Here is a 23230-nt window from a genome sequence, read left to right on the forward strand (position 1 = left end):
AGTATTACTAATAGTAGTTTATTTATCCTGAGAGAGATTACCTATTCATCTCAGTATTATTAATAATAGTTTATTTCTCCTAAGAGAGATTACCTATTCATCTCAGTATTATTAATAATAGTTTATTTATCCTGACAGAGATTACCTGTCATTAATAATAATCTCTCTCAGGAGAAATAAGCTATTATAAATAATAATGAGAAGAGTATACAATTTCTAACCAAATAAATAAACTTTCATGGAAACTAAAATACATAGTTTACAGCGGAAATAATTGGAACTTATCTGAAAATGCATAAAATAAATTTCCAACCCCTTATTTTTCTAGGTTTTGGGTTTACAAATAAAAAGTTTATACTTACAAATTTTGTGAATGGGAAAATAAATTTTGAAAAGTTCTTAAGTACTAATTAATAAATGTTGACAACACCAGTAATTTTTGAGAGGGCTCCAAATTTTAAATACTGTTTTGGCGTTTTTGATTGGTGCGCATATTCCAAAGTCTAGCCTACCTCGAAAAAGATCTTGGCTCCGCCACCGACAACGTACCCAGTTAAATTGTACTTCATTACAGTAAATTAAGTACTAAGAAAATTTACTCCTTTTCTTTTGAGCTGCGGCCATACAGGTTTATAATTTAAAGTCAAAATATATTAAAAACTAAGGCTGTAAATTTCACTTAGTCCTTGCCTCGTAAAGTGTTTAATATATATTAGGTCTAATTTACTTAACATAGTAGAAATTCAATTGAATTTTCTTGATAATAAAATCGAATTGGGTTATTATTAAGAACTGTTTTAAGCAATTGCCTCTATAACTACCACTGAATGCCGAAGGATTTGTGAAGGGTATTTTTTAAAGCTTAGAAGTCTTGATTAACTTATGCTCATAAATTATTCAATATTCGAATTGCATTGAAATCTATATACCAGTTTTTAAATCTTCTACAAATTAAGAAAGTTATTGTTGTTACAATCCACATTTTTGCGGAGGCGCGTAGACGTGTTTAGTGAGATTTGAAAAAATATTTGGGGTTTAAATTTGGTTTTTGGGCCAAGCGACGGCACTTTAAGCAATTATAGTATAAACTAACTTCTTATCTTAAAATAAAACAGCGCGATATTTTACACTAAAAATTAAAGAAAACTTTTGACGATGTCAAGATGAGGTAATCTTGAGAAGTCTCCTTCTGAATGGCAAAATTAACTAATTAAGTGGCCTTCTACTTACATTTCCAAAAAGTATTCTCTTCGGAATATACGACGTGTATCGTTTCTAAGTCTACATAAATTTTAATTTAAAAATCGAGGTATACAAATTTCCATAAATTTTTGGCATTAAACATTTTTCTCACCCTAATAATAAAATAAGATAATAACGTTAATAATATCACAGTTTATGAACCCGATAAAATTCAACCTCTTCGAATAGACTTTTAAATTTTTCACTATAGTTTTCGTAAATTTGAGAGTTAAATTTGAATTACGTTGTTTCCACGAACACAGTCAAACAAAATACGATACTTTCAAACATTATTTACAGGAATAAAAAGATTTAGAAAAATATAACATTTTGGCCTCTATTATATTAATTGTATGGCATTTGAACTTTCTCGGCCGTTTCGATAAAAGCTAGTTTCAGTGCACCATTTCAATGTACGACTGAACCTAAAAGGAAAATTATACACATTAGTAAGTTTAAAATTAAATAAATATTAATTTCGTGGACGAAATCAGTTTGCATCACATGCCGCGCTAATCCAGAGGTTTTCTAATGTGCGATTTGTAGTAAAATTGACCTTCAAAAAGTTTAATTCGAAAATATAATGAAGCCCCATTTTCACACTAGCTAGTAGCGGGTAAAAATACTTAAAATCCACTTCCGTTGGAATAATTTTACTTTTCCGCTTCCGCTTGGAAAACCCGTGAAATTTCAAATTGTCCGCTCCATAGCTTAGCTTTAAATTTTCGCGATAGCTAGTACTGGAAGCGGTTTTTTGTTTTTATACACGCTTTAGCGACCATGAAAATATGCATTTACACCACTTTACAACGGTGATCTCGACGTTGAAAATCAACTTTATACAACCAAGATTTAAATCTATAGTTCAAACAGAACAATTCATATCCCGAAAATATTATTTAATCAAGTAATCTTTTAACCTTTGTTTGGGAGCGCTAGTGAAGTGTTTATGCTTAAAATAACGATGCAATGAAATAACTATTTTAATTAAAAATCAATTAATATAAATATAAATAATAAATAAATTTTAATTTAATTAATTCTAGGCATTCGGATTAGTATCCGTATTTTTATCGTTATCTTTAATTGATAATTAACTCTTGAAAACTGTTTAAATTTAAACCATGACAGTTTAATTAGGAACATTTTTGCCGCGTTTGAGGATTTGAAAAAGCCATGGGTATACTTACGTCGTGTAAATGAATTTCAGTAAAAACGAACAGAGTGAAAATCTCTATGAACCCCAAGAATTGAATCCACGTTAAAAAAACCTATAAAATGTACGGAAAGAAATTGATCAGAATAAATATATGACTGAATTTGGCTAAATACTGTCGAGTGCTTGGCTATACTGACCCACATTCTGTTGACGAATACCGCTCCCAGGAACAGATTCATCAACGCGTGCGAGTTTGACACCTTCCAACACCAAATTATGATCCACATTAGAGTTGACTTTAAGACTTCGTTTTGTACTATCTGCAAAAATAACAAATAAGACGGTCATCATCTCAACACTTGACGTTACAAACACTCGTCTTACCGCTTGCGGTTCCGACGCCCTAGGGGTCTCCAACAAGGTATGATATGTGTCGCAATAATGATCCCACAAAGCGGCCCCCGCGGCTATCTGCATACCAAAGCAGAACACAACAAGAAATATGCTCTGTGACGTCCAAAGATTTGCGTTGTTAGGATGCGTAATTGATTTCTCACCGGCTACAGTTGCCAACGGCAGGTACGATTTTTGCTTAGGTATGTTTCTCTTCAAATACATGAAACAACCTGGAAACGAAGGCATTTTAGTACCGATAGAAATAGGAGACAACATTCGGGTACCTATGAGATAGGCAGTATATCCTATAGTGTCGGCAACCCCGTCAACAACGTAACCCGACGAATTTCGAATGGAAAGACTTTGCACAACGCCGATTCTGTCTCTAGCAACTAGGCCGTCCAACGCGTCCATGAAACCCCTGACAACCATCAGAATGACGCCGACCAAATGCAAACCAGGATGGTCGTACGAAGCGCATCTAGCTGCGGCTATCGCGAACAACATTCCACATATGCTAATCATATTTGGAGTTACCCATAGTAATTTCGTAGAGAGTTTTGTTACCTAAGAGTAATGTAAAAAAAATCGTTATTAAATTCGAAACAAGAGAGCTAATTTCCTAAGCTATATGTGGTCAACTATATAGGATTAACTACCAGCAATCTAGCCTCATCTCGGGGCCCCTACATTTAGGCAAGTTTCCAGACCCCTAGCCTTAAACCTACGCAGCCTTTCAGTTAATCGGCCACTCAGGTTTTAATTATCCAAGAACTGTAATGATAAATTTATTTTCTGGTTTGTTTATTTTCAGAGCCTAGGTTCATTTGTTGTTGATGGCAGCCGCGGCTACACAAAATCTGCATTTTTTTAATAGCCAATGAAAAGTCAATTTTCAACGTGGCAAACACATAGGAAATACGTGTAGATTATCATTCCAAATAGCGTTATAGATTTATGTGGCAAGTATTACGTCATAGACAGAAGATAACAAAATGGAAAACACGTCGAAGTTCATTTTAAGTGTGAACGAATCCGGCTGCCAAAATAGCGGACAACCCTGTTTACAAAAATTTAATATTGCCATGTAGCTATGCTAAAAATGTTTAGTCAAGAACCTATTTAGGTTACTGATAACGTAAGTTTACAGAAGCAAAAAATACTTCCTATATCAGACTGAAAATTGTAATTCAAATTGTTACTGAAACGCCATTTAACGGACCATTTCGCTGATAAACTCACCGAATTAAATATTTGAGCTAGCGGCGTCTCCACGTAGTGATTGAATTGGTCCATCATCATCATTTTAATGGATAAGCCGCTAAAAGGGGAGTAAGGATTGGTGGCCGTCTTGGAGACATTTGGTCCCGGGCGCAACGGAACCTGATCCTGGATGGTGTTGTACAGAGCGATGTCCATCCAAATGAAGTAGAAGACGAAGGTAATCAAGATGGCCATCGTCAGACGATTGTCCAGCGCCGACATGAACTTCTCTCGGCCGGGAAGAATCATGATTACGGATTAAGTACCTCGAGCCCACACTGTAAATTCTTTCTATCTCCGTTCACCGTGCCACTCTTCAAGCATTCGTTTTAACTGAAAGTAAACAAATTGACCTCGATCAATTAAATATATCAAGACAGTAAAAATATGACGAGGAAATTATGGAAATACTATCCATGGTTAAATAAAATATAATAAACCCGCGATAAAATTAAATTCTTATAACCGTTACACCAGTATATCAAACGCACCAGGTAAAATAATATCTCACTTTTCAAGTCTAGTATTCACGATCGAAACACACCTATAACAAACATTTTCCCTTCTCTAAACAATTTCATTTAAATGAGGCAATACCGGATGCACGATCGTAACATATTAATAAGCGAATAGTAGAGTTACTTTAGAATATAGGGCCCATCAATACAATAGGGTATTTATTGAAGATTGAAAACGGATATAATACCGACTAAGTACCTATTAGTTACGTTTAAAAATGGGTGGGGACAGCCGAAAAATTGCAAAAGGTTTTATTTACAGAATCCCATCGAAGAGAAAAGCTTTAGCAGTATATATACACGCTGACAATAAACTGGGAAGTGTTGGGTAAATAAAAATTTATTGGGAAACGTATGTGTAAGCTTTCGAGTTATAAGAACCGCGATAAGGTTCATCATAAATGTAGAACGGATGCTTAGAACAGATAGCTTAAAACTGTGTCGCCCGAAAACTAGGAAAACGCCTTCGACTTTAAATAGTTATAGAGTTACCCTTTTTAACTTCTATTCTATCAACATTTTTAAACAAATAGTTATCCGCATTATCGTTATTGGGTGATAAAGTAACGTTATTGGAAGATAAATTATCGATATAGTTCATTCGGCGCCAATAAATGGCTATCTATTAACCTTTTCGGCTTACATATAATAAATTACTGGATTTTCGCCCGCTAAAGAGACATTTTGTGGCCAATAATACCACATCGCCTACTTAGCAGACGAAAACCCAGCTGATAATGAACTTCTCGAGTTGACCGCTACGTGGCTAATTCGTGTGAACTGAAAAGACTGTTGGTAGCCGTTAAAAATACACTATAATATAATACGTTTTTATATTTTAAAATCTAAACTTTTTCTTTGCGCGTGCTAATATATTATCTTGAAACGTTATTCTTGGTGTCTTAAAAGGCCGCACCGGCGTTGGAATTTTAACGCTTTCACGCGCTAGTTTCCAGAATAGGATTGATCGTATTGCTACCACGTGCTTAATTCGGGCCAAATTTTTCAAACGCCGGTGTGGCCCTTTAAACTCAAAAAAATTCTTTGTTTTTTAAACTTGCGGATTGCGTCATACACTGTAAAGAATTATGGTTGTTTTATTCTAGGTTGACCACAGAATATTTTTAAATCCTTTAAAGGAATTAGAGGAAATTTATCAGTGAAATATAGGAAAATAATTGTTTAAAGGGTATATAAAATTCAAAATAAAGTTGATAACCGATATAAATAGTCGAAAACTATCGCCGAATAGTGTTGGAAATAAGCATCTTTAAGACGTTTTAAAGACTTGTAAGGGTAAAATGTCCACTATTTTAATTTCTTCAGAATTTGAGTTAAAATATATTGTATCATAATAAATTTAATGAAATTATAGGAAAAAATAGGAATTATAGAAACTGTGGTCACTCTGGTATTCTCAATTAACGAAAAACCTGAAAATAAGTGAAAAATTTAACGATCCGCGGAACAAATCGAGGAACTATTAGGCTCGATGGATCTTAAAATTCATATGGCGCGTGAAAATACGCCACCATGTTAGAGTATAGAAGCGAGTAAATAAGCGGTGATATTCCTCATAATGTAGAAGTTATGTCGCGCGCCAAAACTTAATTATGAAATCGGTCAATTGCGCAATGTTTGGGCGCTCTAACGCAAACGGTGTGGACGTCTATAGCGAAACAGCGAGACAGACAAACAGACATGCAGACAAACTCTCGGGAATATATAAGATTATACCAGTAATCTCGCTCTGATTCAATTATATTTTTTGTGTTCTCGGACATTCCTTTTTCCAGTATTATTTCAGATAGTTCCGTATGATCTTTGGTAAAGCTGAGGTTAGCAAATGCATTAAATCATTCAATACTTTATCAGCTTCATACATGTTTGATAATAACCGAGGAAGAAATAATCGTTTCTTCCAATTACTTCAGTGGCATATTTCATTTTACCATTATAGTAATTACGTATGGAAACCCCAGTTGCGCATGGCATACTGCATTATCCAAAATGCTATAATACGAATTTGTAGTTTTACTTGGTATACGCTATTATTAGTCGGGTCAAACGTTGCATGTGTAACACCCCGACGCAATCAAATCGACCGCGATTAAGTAAGTTTGAATCAATTACAAAGCGCCTTTCCTATGTTAGATACACCCCATTTGGTTGCCTTGGAAACCATTAGCTGATAGTATATTTAGATTTTTCTAGAACTTAGAATATTAATAAACATAGCAGCTTTAGAAATAGAGAAATCTTCCTCAACCTTTTTTTACTAGCGCACGGTTTTTCTCGATTGGAAGGTTGCGGGTTCAAATCCTCTGAAAATTTATTATTTTTACTATTTTTTTTTAGTTTTGTTTAAAACTTTCTTTTTGCAATAAACGCAAGATAAATCTAATTTTTCAAAGTTTTAATACTAAGCATTTTCTAGCTTTAATTTTATTTCAGTTTGACTCCGTTATTTTAAACACGACTAACATTCCATCTCGCATACGTCCAACCGAAGAGGGCTACTATACACCTTTGGTTTAGATAATTTATAAAATAGATAATTTAGCGAATAATTAAATGTTTATAGCTCATTATCACAATTAAATAAACTAGTGTAATCAAAGAAAATCAAGCGGATTCATTAATTTAAACGTTAGGAAAGAATTTAGTTAAAATTACCCGTCAGAAAACGGAAAATGAAGTTTAATGTTCAATTTAATGTATTTTATATTCATTAAATGGGGATTGTACGGTAATGTTCCAAAAGTAGTTATAAAGTTGGCACCTTTTTCGGTGTGATACGTTGCTTCCAAAATCTTTCCATCCAAGAATCGTGGATTTCTGGGAAAAGGGTACGAGGTCTCTAATCCGCGATGCCAACTACATCAGTATAATCAACTAAGAAACGGCTTAAACAAATTCGCCAGACTTCGTCGTCTTAAGGCTAGTTCCCACTTACGACGTTAGTGAAAAATGCAGTATTGGCGAAGCGAATTGACGCATGCGAGTGAAATATATTGAAGCTCAAAGCTACGAAGAAAATTAAATTCGTCGCGAAAGTCTCGAAAATTCGTCAAGTGGGAACTCGGCTTTAGATGAGCGATCAGCTATTTTTAAACCGCGCGGATAGAAAAGATAGGTCCGCTTAAAATGTGGAAACACGTGGAGGAGACGTCATACGAGCTATTTCGGGGTAAAAATAAACAGGGATTAATGACGCCTCGTACAATGCGGCGTCACACGAACAAAATTAAGAATTCACTGTGATATTAGCTGATTCGCGTGAAAACTGAGAGTTATATAAGTTTCAAACTTACTTCGCAAAAAACAGTTATTGTCTGGTTGTTTGATTACTCTACAGAGTTGGCAAAATCTGGAATTAGATTTCACATATGAGATTATTTATCCTACCACGCGAAATATGTACCGGTGACAACGCCAAAATCCTTATCACTAAAAACGTTTTCAGACAGTGATGGAACTATTATTTTTTTAATACGCAATTCTCAAATCTGTATTTGAAATACAGCTAAACTAATAACGACAAATACAAAACACATTTCTGTTTATAGGGGTAAGCCACTACCTTTTTCTGCTCGAGAGCGATATAGAGAAATACGAAGACAAATAGGCGCTCCGGAGCGCAGTCTACGTAACGTTTGTGCGTTAAAGGCTGGTTTACACTAGGGCAAAAACGCCACAACGGTGACAGTCGACGCAAAAATATTGCACTAGGCCTAACGGGAAATTTTCGCGTCGACGTTCACCGTCGTGGCGTTTTTGCCCTAGTGAAAACCAGCCTTTAGGAAACACGGCTATGGACTGCATTGCATTCGCGAATAAGTAGAATAGTACGCAATGAAAAAGGATAAGAAAGCTAAACCCAAAATTTGAAGAAATTTAAAAACTTACAAATAGCTCGTACCAATAGGTCTTCGAGCAAACTTAGAGACGCGAATCTCCTTTTATCCTGTTTCATTATGGACATTTCTACTTATTCGCGTATGCAATACTGTCCATAGCCTTTGCATTTCTCGGTTGTAAGTCACTAAACCCACATATGGAAAACGTCCAATAAACCCTACCAGTGAAAGCTGGAATTGAGCCTCTACGATGTCACGCCGTAAGTTCTCGAGGAAACGCGTCGTGATGACTCACGACGCGACCGACCGCTGATATGGCAAAACCAACATCCCCATTCCGTAACTTTTACATTGTCAAATCGTTTCGAGTATTTCAGATAACGTCGTAAGAGTTTCTCGTGTCAGATAAAACCTTCTCGGGCGAAAAACATAATTATCACGCGAACGCGTTTTTCAATGCGAGTTCAAACTATTTATTTTTAAAGCGTAGGTGGCTTTCTTACCTATACATACTTCTAAACCTATCAGAAATATCTAACATATCTCAAAGATATCTCCCTAAATTTCTGGTATCAAATGCGTATCCTTAGTAGGATCCCGTCGGTAGAAAATATAGTAAGTGGGGCTCTAGCAATATTCAGGACCAGCCTACTTGAGCTACAGAGGGGGCCTACCAAAATTCTAATAATGGGCAAATGAAACTAAAAAAATATTAGATTATTTTCCTACCTTTCCCGTTGTCTAGTTATTTCCGAGCTATCGGCAGCGCTTTTAGTTAACTTTAATTTTTGACTCTTCCGTGAAGCGCAGTATACGACTACGCAATACTAGTATAGACAAAAGTACCGTTAGACTCCCTACCTGTGGGTAGTTATTGACGCCACTGAACACATACGAGCTACTGTCCACAAACGCATTTTGTTACTAGGGATCTATAATCTATTCGCCTACTAGTGCAAAATAAACACTTTCCGTTGGAAAATTCTGTTTAAAATAAGAAAATATCCCTATACAAATTATTTTTCCATTTTACATCAGTAGGGGACGTAATTTCGAGCAGAACACGCTTCCGCAATTTGATGGAAAATTGCCTTAAGCCTGCGAAAGTACGCTTTCATTTTACGACTCTTCACTCGTATGAGAAATTATATACTTGAATTTTCGTCGCCTCTTGCCAATTGAGACTGTGGTAAGCTCTACTTACGTATCTACACTAACAGAGCTAGGAAAATACACGAATATTTTTTACATTTCGAGTAGCTACGCATTGTAACCCGGTGACCTGTTTAAAGGCATTAAAAGTCACTCGATGACTTGGGCCTAGAGTGGTGCCTTGGGTATTAGCCTAGCTAATTATTAATAAAATGGAACCAACAAATATAAACCCTAGTGAGACACTAACACTTTGCTCGTGTCACATACCGTTTGGTTCGTCTATTTCCAAATGTTTCATAGCAAATTTTGCCCTAGTACGAAGGAGTTTAATATATTTGGGTCCTAAATTTTTCAATACCTTCATTAATGAGCTAAAAATTGATAAATCGCCAATTCCAATTTCAAATTCAAATTCATTAAAAAATAAATTAAAAAACTATATTTGGTCAAATGTAATAACACTCAAATTCTTAATGGAACTATTTGCGATAGAACTAACTATTATATGCATGTACTTTTTAGACATAGTTTAGTTAAATTTATTTTTTTTTCCTTTGTAATATCCTGATAAACCCTCAGTGTACAGAGAAGTATAATGTATTATTCAAATTATGAATGTTAAATTTGTTATCTATAAAACATTGCCCTCTTAAATACAAGCTCAGCTTAGCTAGGAGGGAAATTGTGCATTAGAATTTCTTTTAATACAAACTGTACTATCATTTTCGCACAAATAAAAAACTAATAATAAAAATAATAATAATAGCTACTTCCCATCAGAACGCGTAAATCTTTTTCTAACTAACGCCGTAAGTGCCAAAAGAGAATATTGGAGATTGAGATTTCAGAGCCAGCGGCCGAATTAGCTAGAGCCGCAACATTCGCGCTCGCGGGGGAGGTTTAAAAATAACATTCTCGATGTTGGAGGGAATTTATTTAAGGCTTAGATCTTGTCTTACCCCCCCCCCCCCCCCATGGCACATCCTTAATGCGGTATCGAGATAGATAACGCGTCGAAGGAGCGGACAGTTATCTCCTCGGATTCGCCGTAAAAGAAATCAATAAGCGGAGTCCCTTACGCCTAAGCCATACCAAAGACCCGGATGTACGTATTTCTACAAGTTTGTTGACCCAAGCGGTTAGCTAACACCAAAAGAAAGGTTAGCGAGAAATAAATTAGAAACTACATTTACCTTAAGCGTTCGTGTTATCAATCGGTAATTCGAAACAATAGATACGCCTTCGAGTTCCGGTTATTATTCAACGGAGCACATTGTACGGGGCGAAAACAAAATTGAGAGGCCTAAATCAAGGTCCACTCGAACAGGCGTTTAAGCGAAGGAGAAAATCGAGGTTTCTTAAAGGTTAAACATAACGTGATATTTCACCTCACTCGTCCAATTTTATCGACTTCCGAATCATCAGTAACGTCTGTTTCGGACGAAGTATACGACCAAGGCACACGCGATTGACAACTTTCGATGCTAATCGCGTTAACAACGCGCTTTCGCTAGAAGCCCAATTTGGAACGCGACCACTTCTGCTTCGCCGCGACGCCGAACGGAGAACCAACGACGAAATATTCGCGTTGAGCTCGTTGGAAGTTGAACTTTTTCAAGTACTCCTTCTTCCACCCTCCCAGCTCGATTGCGACGGGATAAAGCCGCTCTGGCATCAACGCTCGCCGTCGACGAAAGAGGCCTCGTTGGAGGGGTTTTTTTTAGTCTTTAGGTCAGGGAGAAAGGCAGGCAAGATGATCTCGCGGTCGACCCTCGCGTGGTTGATATTATTCAGCCTAGACCGTCGCCCGAAATTTCTCTCTACGCCACAAGTTCTTCCTTACTTACTCTTTCAACGAAACGAATCTCACCGTTTAGAAGATTCTAGCGTCGAACCGCGTATTTTGGCAACAGGCCTCGATTGAGACCCGTACGGAGATTAGGAGAATCTCTACAAGTATCTACGGATACGCTCGTAATCAACGTCTTGACCTCACGCGCCAACGAAACACCAGCTTCGCTACCGCCGGAAGAACCGTATTGGACGATTTCGGAGAAGATTCCGACAGAGAGCGCGGAGAAAGAGGATGCGAAATCCCAGCGTGCTTCGGAAAAGGCACAGTTCCCGACAGACGCGATGAGTTTATTGATTCGCGCCCAGTTTCCCCCAAAATTTCGGATCTTGGTAGCGTAACGTTACCCGCGGTTTCGTTCCGCTTCTAGCTTCGCGCCGAAAATCGAGCGGTTAAAAAATAGAGAGCTTACCAAATCCGAGTTTGGCGTTTTGAAAAAAAAAAAATAACTCTTAAACATATAGAACCCCGTTATATTTTTCTAACTACGCGCTACTTTTTCGTACTTCTCTGGATATTTTTAGGGATTCAAAGTCGGAAGCGCGTCAATAAAGAAAGGGTCGCTTAAAAGACACCAATTAATAACCCACATCTACGGCCGCTTGCGCAATCTTGTTAGAAACGCCTATTAAAAAACTAGTTTTTTTCTTTCTGCGCGCTTATCTTGAACGCTGGAACACACACCATTCACGTGATATTTTACTCTAGAGTACGCTACGAAATAAAAGACATAAGGGAACGCGATAAAGATTTTTAAGGCTAAAAATTGAAACCGTTAGTAAATTTATTTACTTATGTATAAGTTTACTAACAAGCAAGGCAATGTTGATTTTGGCCAGACTTCCAGTTTGGATACAATTAGTACACTAAAAGCGAAGCGGACCGCATTTACCGCGAAACTATATAAGGCGCACGTGACATGACGTCAAGCGTAAAATCGAAGATAGAGCGGAAGATAACTAATAAATTCTGAAAGCGATTTTGCGTTTAAGCAACGAAAATTCGCTACGTTTTCTGAGCCTTGAAAATAAAAAAATGGTAGCTGAAATGGGAAAAAATAAATCTACTACGAGGCTTAAACCAGCCCAATAAAATAATAACCACAATGGATATAAAACAGAAGAATTAAGGAAAAGAATAAAAAGATAGGACAGAAGTAGCAAAAGTATTCCGAAGTTCCATTGAGGTGATCAATTAAGACACGTCGAAACTTTGCAAAATTCGGTTAAGCAACTAAATTTGGAGGTCCAATGTGAACACGTGTTCAACTGTACAGATTTCTGCCAGAGAAATTAATAGTTATATATTTTTACGCAAAAGATTTTACAATTTTTTGACGAGTAATAACTGGTTGAATGACTCGCAACGTGAACCTTGGTTGCTAACTTCGGAGTTGAAGTTGCTCTACAAAATTACAAATGCTGTTAAGTCGAACCTTTAATACAAATTTCTGCCTAAAACCGTGTAACCGTTTGCGATTTTCGTGTAGTAGCTTACTCTTCGAGCATAATAATAATAATAATCAGAAAGGCCTAAGTCATCAAGCGACTTTTAAAGCCATTAATTCAGGTGGCCGGGCATTGGAAGCTATAATCTTCTCCCAAACTATAAATAAATACCTTTTTCGTAGAACACTTAACATTTATTGTTTTTATGAATAAATACAAATGATTATTTACATATATTAACGACGATATACTGAATACCCGATCCTCATGACTCGTGACTCTCTCCAGCGGTATCTAAGAAAATAGTAAAAATATCCCTCTATCACATAACAAAAAGTCCCAAACAAATGTTTTTTTTTTGCGTAGCCCTTCAATAAATGCTAGAACTATTTAGTATTTCTCTTAACAGTGTTTTATTAAAACGAAACTATTTCGCATTGTCTTAATTAGGTTTACGGATTTTGTTATTATTGTTATTACGTAATGACCAAGAAGAATAAAAGCATAAACTCATGAACGACTTGTTAGCATAGCAAATTCGCTAGTAATTATTTCATCTCTATATCATTACCTTAGTTTAAAAACATCGTAACTTGGCCTACGTTAAAGGTAGAGTTAAGATTTTTTTTAAACAAAGGTCAACATATTTAACATTTTAATACATTTTCGGGACAACAACCATTCTAAGTTCAAAAGTAGTTTAATTGTAAATACATTTGTTTGGTATCAATGAACTTGACTTTTTTTTTATTGCAGCAAAAAATTATCTATCCAAATTTGTTTTAAATTAGATAATCAATATTATCAACACTATGATTTCGTTTAATTATACATATACATTTACTTTTAATTTCATATAATGACTCAGGGACCATATGCAAATTGACGGCTTTTAAAATTCATTTTGCGCGTGAAAATACCTCTACATGTTATGGTCAAAAAAGCACGCAAAGAAGGCTGTGTGCCCAAGACATGTACGGGTAGTGTCGCGCGCTAAAACGTCATTTCAAAATCCGTCAATTACGCGAGTGTTACAAAATGGGGCGGGTTCACTATATTATTTGGTAAAAAATAATATTTTAACCAAATTTTCTATTCATAAAAATACGAAATTAAAAAAATATTTGCAGTTTTCTTAACAATGCCAATCTTTATTATTCGTGACCGAAAACTTTCGCTACGCCCCCTTTGTTTCTCCATAGGTAGCGGCTAAAGCAGACGCTATTAGTTTTTCCTCATCGCTATTCGTATATTTGACTTTATAAATAATGATACTTGCGTTTTAATATAATTTTTGCATCGTTGGCTTATATTTTGATGAGTTTATTTAAGAAAAAAACGTTGTTATGAATTTGTAATTGGTCTGTAGCAGACGCTAGATCATAGGCGCAACCTCGGATAAGCTAGCGCCGTTACGCCACCTAGACTCGTTTCGATCGCGAATAAATGTAATTTAATCGAATTAATAATTTAATAATGCTTAAATAAAACATCTTCAAGGAATAAACAGTAACTTGCAGGTCTTGGGTCTGGGATACATTATATCTGGGCGATTTCCTTGCAGATGTTTTATTGAAGGGCCTATTACATTTGATGGGGGATACAGTACTACGGTTTCCCGCTTCTGTTTAAAAATGGCGCGGATATTTTTTTGCATTAGGTATTTTATTAACGGTCCCAAACCGTACATAATACAAAATTTCTAAAAAGCTCTGTACTATTATAAAAATAAAAATGTATCTACAGTACCTGTAGATTTTTATTTTTATAATAAGCTGAAAATTAAACAAGTAAAGTAGCACAATTATTATGTGAAGGACAATTATCATATTAGTAAGTATATCCTAACAGTTACACGTTATTTCAAACTCAGTAACGCGAGAGATGCATATTGCTTAGGGCTTTCTCTCTGCGCGTAGGAGAAATCTATTGTTAAACACGAAGACACTCGGGTTATGGAATAGTATATGACGCAAAAATAAACTACACTGATCCGCTCGAGTAAAATCGAGACATTCAACGGAGCAAGACTAATAAATTCCAGGTAGAGGTAAACCATGGACACTGTACAGTGTCCATGGGTAAACCAAACCCGACGTAAACACATTTTTCATTTCATTTATTTCTTGGAAATAATTGGGGCTTATTTGGTAAATCAGTGAAATAGACAACGAAAAGCCATTAAAGAAGATGAATTTTATTAAATTTTATCTAATTTGGAAAATGCTTTATTTCTCATAACCGAAGTTTAAGAAGCGCGGGTAAAATTTAATACTCTGATTGGACAAATAAGCACCTGGAGAACTCCCTCTTTGTCGTCCCATGGACTAATCCTTTCAAAAATTACGTAACGCACACAGGGAGGAGGTGGGTTACTTGTTACAGGGGTAGGGGTAGAATAATTGCAATATTTTACGTCACATATCATACTTGAAAAAAACGTATGAGTGTGGTCTTTCCAAATGTTACATGGCGGAGGGAAAGTCGAATCTAAATGCATGCCAAATGTTACATGGGGGAGGGGGAGTCGAAAAAGTTACCTTTTGAGACGGAGGTAATGGCGAAATAGCGTGGTGACGCAATAATAATGTAAACAAAGGCTCGAAAATGAGCATTTAAATAAACAATTTCAAAAACGTCTTGTTAGACGACAAATATTTTTGAGTTTTCGCTTATATTTTAGTAATACGCCCTTACTTGTTTCTACTTAATTCTATTACGAATTTTGAATCGATGTAATGACAATCTATTAACATTAACGACCATAAATATCTAAAAATTCTAAATATTATAGTATTAAAGCGAATATACCCCGACCGCGTTCTTAACGGAAGACGCCGCCATCAATTTTAGGGATTACCTTGGCAACAAACCGCAGCGCCAAAAATATTAAAAGCCATATAAGTCCAATATTTGAACTCTATGTGGGAGGTGACAGAAATACTTTAGGTAAATTAGACCCATAACAAAAGAGGGGCCGCAGACGAGGCCTTAAGTGAGACCTCTGGGCGGAACATCCTGTTTGTGACGTTTTGAACCACGTGACCGCCATTGAAATATACAGGCGGAAGTAAGGAAACGGATGTTCCGTTCAAATGCTGAGTTGCCAGGTAAAAATGTTAATTTTCGGCCCCCCAACTTTCATCATGGGTCTATTTACATTGGCTAAAATAAGGAAGAAAAAAATTGAAATGAGAAACGAAATAGGTATCATTGTAAAACAAAATTAAATTAGTTGATATCCGCCACGGGTGTCCCCACGTATCCCCCCGTTGGCGTGGCCGTTACACTTATCTCGTCCTGATTAATCAGTTATTGTGTGCTGGTGTCTAAGGCCTTGGGTCGACACCGATGTGTGGATGTCAAAAAACAAAAAACAAAAAATTAGTTGATATAAATTATACACTAATCTCTTTTATTTGGCTTAGTTCTTAATAATCCCAATACTATCCTTGTGTACCATGGAACTAATAAATAGCTACGCTTAGCTATTTATTAGTTCCATGTGTGTACTAAGCTATAACTTACAGAAGTAATAATATCGTACGAGTGAAGCAATAGTTGATTTTATAAAATAAAAAGTGGTCTTGCCCAACTTGTTAAAATGTTGCTCTTACGTCACAAGACCCAGCTTTATTAGTGTATTCCTCGCACGAGCGATTTGCACGCGCTCTAGAAAAAGCTATATTCCTCGCGACTGTAGCGCGCGCTCGTAGGCTTGTCAAAGTAAGAGACTGTGACGTAAGAGCAACATTTCAACAAGAAGGCCACGTTAGTTTATAAAAAGAACTATTATTTACCTATTCTGCTGTTTTTACCGTAGCTGGTTCCCATTGATTTTTCAAAATACAATATAGTGAGGGACAAAATACATGATATAGTGAATTTATAACACTGTGACATTGATAAAATAGTTTGTAAGTACATATACACAATGTCGTTTTTACATTTCACATAGTTAGGTGAAGTAATACGAGCGGTAAAGTATGAGCTATGATGAGGTGTACACATCAGAGATTTAGTGGTAATTTGCAATCTTTGGAGCTTGCGAGTAGTACACGTTTCATTTGAATGACAAATAATAAATATATAAATTTTTGAATTTGAAATATAAAAATTATTTCAGTCAATGCCCCCTTTACATGAGCTACAAATACACTAATAAGGTATGAAGAAAAATGTCTTCTTAATGGTCACTAGATTCAAAACTTGTATTTTCATAAAATACTCGACTTTTCTTTAATTAAATTACATTTTAATTTACCAAATCAATAAAAATAGGTACAATAATAAATGACAAGGCAAATTTGAGTCATCAAACATTTAATTTCATTTGGTAAAATAAAAGGGAAAAGGAAAATTTACACTTACACAATTATGTTATAAAATGTCACAAATTATTACTCCATTTAGTCTCGGTGCTATTTATACTTAAATATAACAATTAACTTAAAAGGGAAGTAAGCATGTCAAAAAATTTTGCTTTTTCATTGTCTCTTATCTGAATAATTGATGTATTGAAACAATCTGGGGCAACGCTGTTTTTCATTTTTAGAGCCACTTGTTCAAAAGCTTTTCCAAAAAAGTTTTTCGGTGAATCTTCGGATACAGGAGGGATACCAATAACTAACCATACACCTTCCATTTCCGAGTGAGGCGCCATCAAAACTAATGGCATATTTCGCGCTTTCTTACTTTTGGACAGACTGATATGAGCGTTTAAAACGAAATGGGCCAATTCAGATAGGCACTCGTAGTGTATGAAATATCTCGAGTCAGGAGACCCTTCTTGCAAGGAAGTGTGCAAAAATGGGCCTGCCGATATGATAGAATGCATATCGAAGAGTGACTGCACTTGTTTGTAGATGGCAATCAATTGATACTTCGCTAGATCGATACCCTGTTCCAAAACCGTTGTTTTCCCTTTTGAGAGACAATCAAGTGCGTCTAAAAACCTATCCGCTAAATTCTTCTCTCTGTCGGTTGTTTCTAGCAAAGCGCTGCAAGCTCTAGCAACATCCATCGCGTTAAATTTATTGCGATATCCGTAATAAGCCAGGAAGGAACCATTTGTTATTTTCGGAAGTTCGTATTTTTCAGAAACATCTTCAATCCATTCTCTCACATTGTTGCGATAATCGATATCCATGGATATATATTTTTGTTTACATTGCACCAGTGGCAAACCCAATTCTGCCAGAAATCCAAAAAGTTTCTTCTCGCCTTTACGAGTCCAAAGTTTAAAGTTACAGGCTGTGTATAGCGTGTGCCTTAGGCTTTCAAAAATTGACCAATGACGGTACAACGAAAGTTGAAGTTCATTCTCGAAGACTATTTTTAAACAGTCTTTGGCTAACTCGTTCTCATCATTAGCTTGGTGGTTAAGACGGGCAACGTGACCCTGTAAATTTCCCACATTAAGAATATATTGGTTGATTTCAATATGTCCTTTCAAATATTGTGATGTTAGTCCAACAATTCCAAACCATAGAAGCTCATTGGTATCTTTGGATAGTTTCCATGCAAGCTCATAAAGAGTTACGGCAGAAGATAAGCCATAGTAACTGAATTGAGTATATTCAAATAAAATTGCATGCCTCTTTTCTTCCCATTTTCGTCTCTGAGTTCTCCTCTCAATTCTGTCATCCGTTATCTCTAGTTCATCCTCATCAGAATCGTCTTCTCTAAATATATCTTCAAAGTTAGGAATATTGTCTTCATCACTTTGCTTCATTAGTAAACATACTTCCGAGCCATTGTAGATATTGCAAACGTCGATTGGTCTATGACTATCAATAATGAAGAATGTAACTTCACTCGACTCAAAGAAGCTAACAACATCAAAAGTAGCACCACAATTTATCATCACGACATATCTGGCGCGATTTGAGTGTTCCTTATATGCTTTCAGAAGGTTAGCTTTACCATTAACGGGAATCAATGTGTATAATATATTGTCACAATGAAATAAACCCTGTAGTATTCTGCATGCACACAGAGCGTCCACATCTTGTGCAATTAAGACTAACACTCGATAGTTCGTTGCTCGGAGTTTTTCATAAAATCCAGTTTTCAAGTTGTTGATGAACATATTTACACAACTACACTAGGTTTATTTAGGGGAGGGAAAAAGATAATTTTTAAAGCTGTTTACCATTAGAAGATTCGTCAGAAAAAGGGCAAATCATACTTCCCTAACATTTAAATCCTTTTAACATGTATTTAACAGTCTATTTATATAGTTTATATAAAAATTCAAACAACTTATATTACTACGTTCAGTGAGCTGCTACATTTAGTCCAGTAAAGTTCGTTTCGCGCCAAAAATCCCCAAATGAATAGAAAAAAGGCATCTGCCTTTACTGTCCAATAACTTTGAAGACAAACTACGACAGCCAATAAAGACCAAATTTTTAATGTTAGAACGGATTAGACGTCATCTAGTGGCAATGGTGTATTTTTCTCTACGGACCTTGATCTAGTGGAAGATAAAACTACTATGTAAATAGCACAAGTGGAATAGAGTAAATTTCAAATGATAACGAAAGTTTTCTACTATCATTTTTTTCCATAGAAAACGCTTCTGCAGATTTGTATATAGCGTCAGTTACACACAAGGTCCTTAGAGAAAAATTTGTACACTCACTTCTTATTTCTTTAATATGCCGGCCAAAAGGATTCTCCGTTTTGTGTCGGGTATCGGGCTTTTTAAAGGGGTTCCAAAGTTCGGTGGCAAAATGTGTGTAAAGTCAGTAAAGTGCGAAATTTACTGTTGACCCTCCCCGCCTCTGCCAAGGCCGAGTGAGGGGGGGGGATAAAAAGCATGCTCAATTTTTTTTTTGCCACCGAACTTTGGAGCCCCTTTAAGTCTTAAGGTTCGGGGTTGCACAATGGACCTCTGGTTGAAGTGCGCGAACGGGCATGTCCTAAGCCCTTCACCCCTTTCACAAATAATACGCACTCCAAAAATTCTTGGAAAATCGCTGGACTGCTGATTAAAATTCTACAAAGTAAAGAGAGTAAAGAGCCTGCATGACGCCTCTAAAATAATACATTTAATAGCGTTGATAGGAGGATAGTAGTTGAATGAGATAGGGGATAAGAAAATATAAGGATTTGGAAATGGCAGAGGGGTGATTTAAAAAATCAGAGAGGAGGGAGTCCTGGACTACTAAAGAAAATCGGTTGGTAGACGAGTCGGGGTCCAGTGGACCCTCGTGAAAAGAGTCACTACGTACCAGGGTCACGTAAAAATTTTAAAAATTCTTCCCTTGTTAATGAGAATGCTCACTTCTCAAAATTTGGACGGTCCTTCTCACAGGAAGTTACGTAATCTCTTCTCACGAGTTCTCTTGAGACGAGCGAGAATGCCTCCGAGCAAAGAGTCGATTTAAGGCCGCGCTTTGCCAATTAATCGCTCAAAACTGTGAAACTTTGGCGATTTAATAAAACAAATTGAAATATTTTTCAAAAAACTTCCTTTCTGTATTATATTTTTTCGAAATATATATTTCAATCTGATTCCGATTGACGGAAATAAACTCATTGTTCACTCCCGTTCATGGGATTTGACCAACTACATACATGTATATAGCTATTTACATAGCTATATTTACTGTTTTATTAGGTCATTTTTAGTCACTTGAAATATTAAAAAGTAAGTCGTTTCGACGTAATTATACAGTACATTCTAAGTCGGGATGACGTCGTTTCGGAGTTGGTTCTTAGGTCTATTAAAAGGAGGTAAAGAGTCGACGTTTTGTAGGCGGCCGACTGTCGGCCGACCCTTTTACCCCTAGGACATTTCGACCCTAAATCCAAAGGTCGGCCGACTTTAGTGTTTAGTATCTTTTGCCGACGTCAGCCCGACTCTAATTTGCTACAGGGGTACATTTTTTGACAGTAATTCTATTCGGTATTATTGTGTGTTTTTCTTTTGTTTTATTTTTATTATTTCACTTGTTTTGTATCCTTATTTGTTAAAGGGGCTCCAAAGTTCGGTGGCCAAAAAAAAAGAAAATTGAGCATGCTTTTCATTCCCCCCCCCCGCCCCTCACTCGGCCTTGGCAGAGGCGGGGAGGGTCAACAGTAAATTTCGCACTTTACTGACTTTACACACATTTTGCCACCGAACTTTGGAGCCCCTTTAATTCATTGTACTCAGTAAACATCCTTGTACCTGCGTGGCTGTGCATAATTAAGTCGTCACGGCTTGGCAGACCATTGTCTTTCAAATAAATAAATAAATAAATATGTTTTTATTTTCTTTTGGAGCTGAAAGGCTATAATACGCCCCAGAACATGCATTTAAAAACCTTGAATACACCCTAGCTCGTCAATACTAGGCCAAAACTATTCGCTCGCTTTGGGACGAAAAGTGTACACCTTTTACCCCAAACTACCAACTTCTTCCATACAGTAACAGCCAAACGGTATTTTGAAGTTGCTCGCTATTTCCTAAAAAAATACTCCAAAACAAGCGAATAGTTTTCGCCTATGGAGCAAAAAAAAGTCAAACGCCAGTGCCTTATGTCCAACCCTGCTCAACATAGTACTACCATGGTACTACTATGGTTTTAATTTTACCAATATTCCAAAATGCAATACTTTCGATATAGTATATACTTTTCTAGAATCTAATAGTTCTAACAGCTCCTACACAAGCTCGATATTTTGAATAATAATAGAAAATTGTTGGAACAAATAAAATTCTTTTAGTTGGAAATATTACCTGAACATCTCATTTAAAATGTCAGAATACGACACTGTGGCAAGAGCGCCTCTGAAGCTAAGAACTGACGTGGATTTCAAAAAGTACGTATTTTGTCCAAGTCTTAATGTAAATAAGTCCGTCCTTGAATGCTCATTTGTTTTTTACTACTAAGCGTTGCCATTGCATTTTGGTCATGATCAAAACATAATAGTACCCGTCTTTAAATCAGTATTTCAATTTCAGGAAGAAAAAAAAGAAAAAGGAAAAAGAATCAAAGAAAATGTTTCAACAGGTCAGTAATGCCAGCTTAGAGGAGGAAACGTCAGCTTCAGATCAAAAAAGAGAAATTCCACTAACAAAAGCACAAAAGGCGTTTTTGAAAATGCAAGAGAAAAGGGTAATTTGAAATAAAATAAATATAAGAAGTATATAATCTTTAAGAGAATGATTTATCTTCTTTAACTGTTTGAAACATAACTTAACAGGTTCCAACTGATTTTTCAAGATACAATTAGAAAGAAAAAATAGTTCAAGGGAAATTGGTTGTTATTATAGTTCTAAAAGTGTTTCATAGGAAAAAGAAACATTCCGAATTGGTTACAGTATGAGTAACTAATAGCTTCATATAGGGACACTTAACTCGATTAATATTTCCATAACGCAATAGCTTGTTTTGATTTTCTCAGATTGGCGACACAATTTATTTGTAGAACCAATTTTCTGCTATAGAGTAATGGCACTGTGACGTCCTAGTATGTCACCCATGATTTTTCCTATAGATAAAAAATTTGCGATAAAAACGGCCAAAGCTACGGAGTGCTACTACTCTATTGCTGTAAGGACATTTTTACCCTTAGAGGGCACAAGGAATGGCTATTTTTCTTTTCGGGTAAGTGTCCCTAAGCTAAGCTATTAATTAATCCACACCATCAAAATAAGTGCCCATTGAAAGTCATCAATAATTTAGAATTTGGAAGTGGTGGGCCGGGACTGATATCGGTTTACTGATATTGTGATTCAATCAATTCACTTGTAAATTACAGAATTTCCCCGATATTTTAAAACTGATATTCTCAAAAACAAAGCATGGCACCAATTAACCATAACCTTTGGCTTTGCTAATTTATTGGAAAATATCAATATTTAAAGGTAAAAATTGGTTAGATATTGGTAATAATGAAGTATTAGATATCGGGGAACACTAGTATTTTATTTTAAATACTGAGAACAAAAGTATTTTACGCAACATTAAGGGGCCTTAATATACGCAGTAAATATTGAGCCATGTATGCTTCCACTATTTTGCATAAAAATAACGTTTGAGCCACAAAAGGAGTTATATTTCATTTTTTAAAACTAGATTGATAGTTTTCTTATAATAAACTTCTCATTAGAAATTCTTTTGGTTAATTTGTTTACAATTATTTTTTGTATTAGCAAATGGAACGGATTATGGAAAAAGCTTCAAAAACACACAAACAAAGGGTGGAGGAATTCAACAGAAATTTAGATGCATTAACAGAACATTATGATATTCCCAAAGTTAGCTGGACAAAATAATCCCATGTTATTTATTTTGTAATTATCATTTTTAAATAAAACTCCCATTTACAAACTTATAAAA

The 23230-nt window shown here is 35.9% G+C and overlaps 3 protein-coding genes across 7 annotated transcripts; 1 reads left to right on the forward strand and 2 right to left on the reverse strand.

Moving 5' to 3' along the window:
- Window positions 1-1281: 1281 nt before the first annotated feature.
- Cpes (Ceramide phosphoethanolamine synthase) lies at window positions 1282-11985 on the reverse strand. 5 transcript variants are annotated; one of them, XM_090171594.1, is made up of 8 exons: window positions 8661-8797; window positions 7893-7948; window positions 4040-4393; window positions 3082-3364; window positions 2786-3027; window positions 2599-2721; window positions 2433-2513; window positions 1282-1667 (listed from the first exon to the last, which is right to left on the reverse strand). In XM_090171594.1, the coding sequence occupies exons 3-8, from the start codon at window positions 4307-4309 to the stop codon at window positions 1638-1640; spliced, it is 1029 nt and encodes a 342-aa protein (XP_090027720.1). In that variant the 5' UTR covers window positions 4310-4393; window positions 7893-7948; window positions 8661-8797; the 3' UTR covers window positions 1282-1637. The 5 variants fall into 5 exon arrangements, with proteins under 5 accessions (XP_090027720.1, XP_090027722.1, XP_090027721.1 ...); XM_090171596.1 differs by lacking the exons at window positions 7893-7948; window positions 8661-8797 and adding an exon at window positions 11858-11985; XM_090171595.1 differs by lacking the exons at window positions 7893-7948; window positions 8661-8797 and adding an exon at window positions 10982-11780.
- Window positions 11986-17155: 5170 nt separating this feature from the next.
- On the reverse strand, window positions 17156-19287 carry Cdc45 (cell division cycle protein 45). Its single transcript, XM_090172764.1, has one exon. It carries the CDS (start codon window positions 18982-18984, stop codon window positions 17338-17340), a length of 1647 nt encoding a protein of 548 aa, XP_090028890.1. The 5' UTR covers window positions 18985-19287; the 3' UTR covers window positions 17156-17337.
- A 2222-nt stretch (window positions 19288-21509) lies between these two features.
- LOC149947609 (protein FAM32A-like) lies at window positions 21510-23230 on the forward strand. The gene is made up of 3 exons (XM_090171986.1): window positions 21510-21707; window positions 21850-22003; window positions 23044-23230. Exons 1-3 carry the CDS (start codon window positions 21643-21645, stop codon window positions 23164-23166), a joined length of 342 nt encoding a protein of 113 aa, XP_090028112.1. The 5' UTR covers window positions 21510-21642; the 3' UTR covers window positions 23167-23230.

This window comes from Leiobunum rupestre, chromosome 4 (assembly GCF_980474605.1).
Source record: "Leiobunum rupestre chromosome 4, qqLeiRupe1.1.hap1, whole genome shotgun sequence".
Classification (NCBI taxonomy): domain Eukaryota; kingdom Metazoa; phylum Arthropoda; class Arachnida; order Opiliones; family Sclerosomatidae; genus Leiobunum; species Leiobunum rupestre.

Bases quoted from the DNA above. Each gene is read 5' to 3' on its own strand.
- Cpes (XM_090171596.1), bottom strand. From the start codon at position 4,309: ATGATTCTTCCCGGCCGAGAGAAGTTCATGTCGGCGCTGGACAATCGT. The intron at 3,028-3,081 runs GTACCCGAATGT...CTTCGTTTCCAG, and splicing joins ATATACTGCCTATCTCATAG to GTTGTTTCATGTATTTGAAG. The intron at 2,722-2,785 runs GTAAGACGAGTG...TTATTTTTGCAG, and splicing joins GGGCGTCGGAACCGCAAGCG to ATAGTACAAAACGAAGTCTT.
- Cdc45 (XM_090172764.1), bottom strand. From the start codon at position 18,984: ATGTTCATCAACAACTTGAAAACTGGATTTTATGAAAAACTCCGAGCA.
- LOC149947609 (XM_090171986.1), top strand. From the start codon at position 21,643: ATGTCAGAATACGACACTGTGGCAAGAGCGCCTCTGAAGCTAAGAACT. The intron at 21,708-21,849 runs GTACGTATTTTG...TTTCAATTTCAG, and splicing joins ACTGACGTGGATTTCAAAAA to GAAGAAAAAAAAGAAAAAGG. The intron at 22,004-23,043 runs GTAATTTGAAAT...TTTTTGTATTAG, and splicing joins TGAAAATGCAAGAGAAAAGG to CAAATGGAACGGATTATGGA.